Source organism: Fragaria vesca, linkage group LG6 (assembly GCF_000184155.1).
Source record: "Fragaria vesca subsp. vesca linkage group LG6, FraVesHawaii_1.0, whole genome shotgun sequence".
In the NCBI taxonomy this organism is placed as follows: Eukaryota; Viridiplantae; Streptophyta; class Magnoliopsida; order Rosales; family Rosaceae; genus Fragaria; species Fragaria vesca.
Window position 1 is genome coordinate 15,317,257 of NC_020496.1, and position 6,695 is coordinate 15,323,951.

General features: G+C 42.3%; 1 protein-coding gene across 1 annotated transcript in view; it reads left to right on the forward strand.

Annotated features, from left to right (window-relative positions):
• Positions 1 to 5,518: 5,518 nt before the first annotated feature.
• The window catches only part of LOC101313229 (cytochrome P450 71A24-like), a 2,807-nt gene continuing 1,630 nt past the window's right edge, over positions 5,519 to 6,695 (forward strand). The window contains exon 1 of the mRNA XM_004303083.1: positions 5,519 to 6,593. Within this exon, the coding sequence (XP_004303131.1) occupies positions 5,631 to 6,593 (963 nt within the window). The 5' untranslated portion in view covers positions 5,519 to 5,630. The remainder of the gene's footprint in view (positions 6,594 to 6,695) is intronic.

Sequence of the window (6,695 nt, forward strand, 5' to 3'; positions counted from 1 at the left end):
TTCTACGTATTAGTTTTTTTCCCAGATGAGTTGTTGTCCAGATCTGCAAATATAAGGCACTTTAGCCGACGAAATTATATTTTTCGTCGGCTAAACTTTTAAAAATTTCGTCGGCTAAAGTTCACAAACTATAGCCGACGAAAAAAATTATTCAGACGACGAAATTTTAATTTCGTCGGCTAAAGTTGACCATAGCCGACGAAAATTTTTAATTAGCCGACAAAGGGAAATTTCGTCGGCTAAAGTCCATTTTAGCCGACGAAAAAATAATTCGTCGGCCTGGTTTTTTTATTTTCGTCGGCTGAAGTCTTTCTTCTGGTAGTGTGTGCTCCTACTGTAATCTGCTATGTGCTGCTATTGCGTGCTGTTGTATGGTGCTATTGCTTGTTGCTGCTATTGCGTGTTGTTGTGTGCTACTGTGTGTTGCTACTGCATTCTTCTATGTGCTGCTACTGCGTGTTGCTGTGTGCTGCTACTGCTTGTTGCTGCTACTGCATTCTGCTATGTGATGCTGCTGTTGTGCTGCTACTGCATTCTGCTATGTGATGTTGTTGCTGTGCTACTACTGTGTGTGTTGTTGGTGTGTGCTGTTATATGCTGCTACTGCGTGTTGTTGTGTGTTGTTACTGCGTGTGTTGTTGTGTGCTGCTACTGCGTGGTGCTCTGTGCTGCTACCGCGTCTGTTGTTGTTATGTGTTGTTGTGTGCTGCTACTGAGTGTGTTGTTATTGTGTGCTGTTCTGTGCTGCTACTGCGTGTGCTGTTATTGTGTGTTGACACTGCATGTTGTTGTTGATGTGTGTTGCTACTGTGTGTGCTGCTACTACGTGTGATGTTATTGTGCAAGTTGTTGATTCATGTTACTACTACTGCGTGTGCTGTTGTTGTGTGCTGTCATTGCATGTTGTTGATGTATGTTGCTACTGTGTGTGTTGTTAATGTGTGTTGCTACTGTGTGTGCTGCTACTACGTGTGATGTTACTGTGCAAGTTGTTGATTCATGTTACTGCTACTGCGTGTGCTGTTGTTGTGTGCTGCCATTGCATGTTGTTGATGTGTGTTGCTACTGTGTGTGTTGTTGATGTGTGCTGCTACTGCGTGTGATGTTGCTATGTGCTGCTACTGCAAGATGTTGATTCATGTTGTTGCTAGTAGCAGTAGCAAAGCTTTCGCCCTCTCCTATGACTCATTCATTGTCTTAGTCTTCAAGCAGTAGCAGAATTAGAGGATTGCCCAAGAATACTTGTGCTAGTATTGGGTCGTTAACCCATGCTACTACTTATACTGGGATGTTAACCTCTGCTACTATTTCTACTAGACTGTTAACCTCTGCTACTACTTTTATTGGAATGTTAACCCCTGCTACTACTTCTACTGAAATTAACTGTTATTACACTAAGTTATTAAAAACATGTTATTGTATTCCATTTACTGAAAAATCTTAAAAAGAGAGACTTTTCTCTTCTAAAAACATATTTAATTAGTATAGGGTTAATTTGGTAAATTAAACCATGACACATGGCGTGCAGAGAAAAGATTGTCCTTAATTGTTAAAAATTGTCCTTATTTGTTTAATAATAACAACACAAGTGGATTTATTTGTGTTTCAAATCTTTTTCGAGGATGTATATGTAATTTGCTATAAAAAATTCAACCAATGAGAAACATGGTAAAAACTTGAGAAGGGCCAATTGACCCCTTTGGCCCTATTGTAGCGTAGTTTTTCGGTGATGACAAGTTCGATAGATAGATGACACAATTGGAGAGTTCCAGCAAGTCCGGTTTGAATTATCAAATGACATATTTCTTAAAACTGAACTAAAGGTGATACAACATCGTGCATAATTCTTTCCGCATCAAAGTCGCCGGATAGACCCGAATAAATGAACCCAGCACATTCCCAAGTTGAGCGAGGACCTTTTCCTTGCGCATGGCAACTCGAAGTCCCCGTACTTTGATCCAAACCTCCAACAGATCCAATGAACACCCGCTTGGATCACTTATGTCGTCATAGTCCATAAGGATGAGCGCGGAATTGTTGTAGAACCACAGTCCACCATGGAGTATACTATTCTTCTCCTCTGCCTCCTTGAAGCAGAAAACAAAGAATCCGACCTCCTCTGGACGACCATCCCTTTCACCCTCCATACTGCCACCAGGGCGGACAAAATAGCCAAAGCCGGCTGCACAAAAAGAAACCCACCAGTCTCGGATGAGATCTAGTCCCCCTCTAGAGTAACCACCGCTTCCTCCGAGCTTGGAGGTAGCGCTGCCGTTTTCCTCAGCAACCTTCAACTAGGGAGGAAAAACCCTAGAGAGAGCAAGAAATATTTCAATCCAAAACAAGTCTTGATAAATAAATATTCGATAAACTCTCGATTAAACAATATAGTTTTCCGGTCCCGATTTAGGACCAGTGTGTATTTGTCACATCCTGACCCTTAAATTTTTACCTTATTTACTAACTTGGTTATAATAAGAATGTTACCGTCTCCGTCATTGAGGTAATAGTTTAATCGGTCCCTAGAGGTGTTTTGAGGAACGATTAATTTCGGGGAATTATTCGTGGGAGAAAATATGACAACGGTAAAAATGGTAAATTTTAGCTAGTAAAAGGTAATTTTTATTTGGGTATTATTTTTCGGGGTGTTTTATTTTGGATTTGGGTGGTGTAAGAAGGTTGGACCGGGCCAAGGGGTGGTCAAAGCCCAGCCCTTTTTCTCTCTCTCTCCCTCCCGGTTTTCCCACACCCGAGCCCTCTCTCCCTGCCGGTTTTCTTCTTGGCTGTCCGCCGCCGTCCGGCCACCAACCGCCGCCGCACCGGTCCCGTTCGGTCGGCCATCAACCCAGCCACCTCCCTGGACCGGTGACAGCCCCCCTAGCGCCGCCGATCGGGTGGAAACTAGCTCGAATGGGTCCGACTGCCGTAGCTCTCCATCGCCGGAGCTCCCTCCTCCGGCTGCCAAAGTCGGCGATTCTTGGCTCAAAAGAAAGCTCTCCTCCCGTGCAGCAACCCATCCAAAGAGCTCGCCCTCTCGTGGTCTAGGTAAGGAGAACCGGTGAGTGGAAGCTCTAGGACTTTTTGTGTTGTTTTCGTTCGATTGGCCTAGTTAGGCTTGGAATTGGTGTTTGTGCTAGTTAGGAAAGTTGTAGAGCATGATGAGAGGATTATTCTATCAAAATTTCATAGGCATTGGAGGTCGCCGAAATCGGCCTCCGGCCGCCGGCGCCGGCGCCGCCACTGTTTGGAAGATTTTTAGGGTTTTAAATTTAGAATATTAAGGGGAGTTTGTTGAAGTGAGTTATGGAATTTTTGGATGAGGTTTGGATAGGTTTATGAATTTCTGAAGTGTGGTATTTTTGGCGGTTAATTAATGTAGAATCCTGCCGTAGGATTTAAGTCGTATTTTTGGGGAGGTTGTAATTACGGCTGCCGAGTATGATATTTAAGTTCGGATCGTTTCGATTTAAGAATATCGAAGTTAGGCAATGATGAGCGTAGTTATGGCTCTCGGTTAATTTTGCCTATTTTGTTTAAATATTGGAGTTTTAGTTGGGAAATTAATTTTATATTTGTGCCAGGGTTCGAGGAAACCTCTCTGGAGTGGCGATTTGGATTTCGTCGGGCTTATGCCTAGAGTTGTGAGTGGACTTTTGTTTTAAATAAAATGCATGCTATAGTTCATAGATGAACAATTAATGTTGTGGAGCATTTTGACGTCATTTTATTTTGACGGTTTTATTTCTCTTGGAAAGTTACCGAAAATGGGATTTTCGGTGAATATAAATATGTATTTATGAGGAGAGTATGTGTAAAAATGCTAGCTAGCCCTATGTGTCTGTCCACCTTAATGGCGTAGCATATAGCCGCATTATGGTGTGACGTGAGCGTTGGACGCGAGTGTAGTAGCCCTATATGAGTGTTTAATTCATATAGGGGGTATGGGCACATATTTATACACCCGTCTGTCCACCTTAATGGCGTAGTGTAACACCGCATTAAGGCGTGACGTGAGCGTTGGACGCGAGCGTAGTAGCCCTATATAGACCCATGAATTTATATAGGGAGTATAGACGTGTGTAAATACATACATATATTATAGAGCCTGAGAGGCTCGACATTTATGAGATAAAAGTTTTATCGCTTGCAGCATGCATTCGATTTTCCTTGGAAATTGATTTGGGGAAACATAAATATTTTATTCGTTAATTTATTTTTGTCCACTCACTCTAACGTGTTTCAAATGTTTTCCCCTGGGCTCTTCATTTTAAAAATGCCCAATTTGTAGGATTGCATAGTTGAGGTTGGGCGTACATGGGGATGAGGCATAGTCATCATATAGCTTCCGCTTGTTAATTTATTATGTTTCCTTTATTCCTGTTAGAGTTGCTCTGAATCTATAAATGGTTGGATATGAGATTTGTTTAGATTAGTAAATAATTTGGGTGGTGTTGTGATTTGGGGAGCACGGAGGCTCCAGGAGTTTAAGGTTGGATTTAAATTTTCAGAAGTGTTTGCAGGTATTATTAGGAAGGGTTGTCCATTTTCAATAGAGGTTATGCCGATTTTTCGGTAAATTTTCCTTGGAGGTGGTCCTCGCACGACTTACTCTGGGTTTCAGGGTGAAATTTGGGGTGGGTCGTGTTAGTATTACTATTTTTAAGTCTTAGCGAATATAGATCTCAAAGCTGAGCCGACTACGGTTTTTATTTTTATTTTTTATTTTTAATAAAAGGTGGTACGGCTACCCTCATTTCTCGATTAATAAAATTAGAATACAAGGGAGGGGGGACATTGAGCCTAAGCCCATGATTACAAAAATATGAAATAATATCAGAAACCTCTACAATACTCATGTACTCAAACAAACACTAACTAGCAAAAAATACTGTCTGTCATTTAATGACGACTCTAATTAGGATCCGATTCCGACTCTGACCCGCCGGCCTCTGTCTGTCAGCCGACTTCGCCCTGATCCGGCAAGTTTGCAACCCCCTGCAGATCCCATAACACAGCCACGACACAACCCTTCCTTCCAACCGAGAGAGAAGACAAAGTTCACCTTCTGATCGGCACCTCCAAGTCTGAGACATGCCCACTAATTAAAACACTTGTCCAACCACACACAACATACACTGGCAAGGCCAAAGGTCATTTCCAACACTATGGTGCAGTCGGACAGTCTCATTCCTGTCGACGGCGTTCTCGAGCCGGCTAGGGTTTTGCAAGAAAGAAAGGTGCATAACCAATGGACCTGCATGTCTAGTCGTCTACACGTCTGCTATCTAATCTTAACATTTTTGAGAAGAACACGACAATTTATTTCTTAAATCTCGTAGTTTTAATAAATCGAGGAAATTACTAATCAATTTAGCCGGGACGCTCATGTTTATATTTTAATTAATGTTTTCGATGAGCATATATTTTAAGTAATTAACATCTGTGTCAGGTACTCGATCAGGCCATCAGGCCGGGGTGATGTTATATATATTCCATGCTCTCCATCTTACTTTTGCTAGATGCTCTCCCTATCGTTCTGTCCGTATTCGATTGGTCCAACACTAAAACCGCAGCACCCTGCCCACATTACTTATCCAAGCTTATAGACCATAAACAAGAAGACGACGGAGATGTTAAATCTCCTGCAAATGCTCGTTTCAAAGTCCTCAAGCTTGTTGCAGCAACTTCCTGTGCAGCTCAAACTTCTGGCCGTTTTCCTCGTCCTCTTATACAAATGGTACTCTTTCAGAATCTCATCCGTACCACCTTCTCCACGAAAGCTGCCTGTGATGGGAAACCTCCATCAAATAAGCATATACCCTCATCGTTCACTTGAAGCCCTAGCTCAAATCCACAGTCCTCTCATGCTGCTCCATTTCGGAAGCAAGCCGGTCCTTATTGTCTCATCGGCCGAGGCTGCTAGCCAGATCTTGAAAACTCATGATCTCTCATTCTCTGACAGACCCAAGACCGCCTTCTTCAAGAAGCTTCTCTACAATTTCAAGGACGTTGCGATGGCACCGTACGGTGAGTACTGGAGGCGGATGAAAAGTATATGTGTCCTGAATCTCTTGAGCAGCTCTAGGGTTCGCTCTTTTCGTTATGTGAGAGAAGAAGAAACGGAGTCTATGATCAACATCATCAAGCAGTCTTGTACTCTATCCTCATCAGCCTCGTCGACATCCTCTGTTTTGAATCTAACCGAGTTGTTTCTGAAGCTTACTAATGATGTCATCTGTAGAGTAGCTCTGGGAAGGAAGTACAGTGATCGCGGGGAAGGTCGAGGGAGGACGTTTATGGAGCTTTCCGGAGAATTCATGGAGTTATTGGCGCGAATCAATATCGGTGACTATATTCCATGGCTTGCTTGGTATACACGTCTTAATGGCTTGGATGCTAAATTAGACAGTCTGGCTAAACGGTTCGATGAATTTCTGGATATGGTTGTTCAAGAGCATATTGATAGTTCAAAGGGGTCTGAAGGAGATGAGGATGCAGGCCAAAAGGATTTAGTGGACATTTTGCTTTCGGTTCAAAAAGAAGACACTGTTGGTATTCCCATCGATAGAGTGAGCATAAAGGCTATCATCTTGGTACGTAACTACTCTTTCTTTGTTTCAATATTGTCACCTTATCAAACTTTCTTTACTTCGTCCAAAAAATATATATATATATATATATATATATATATATAT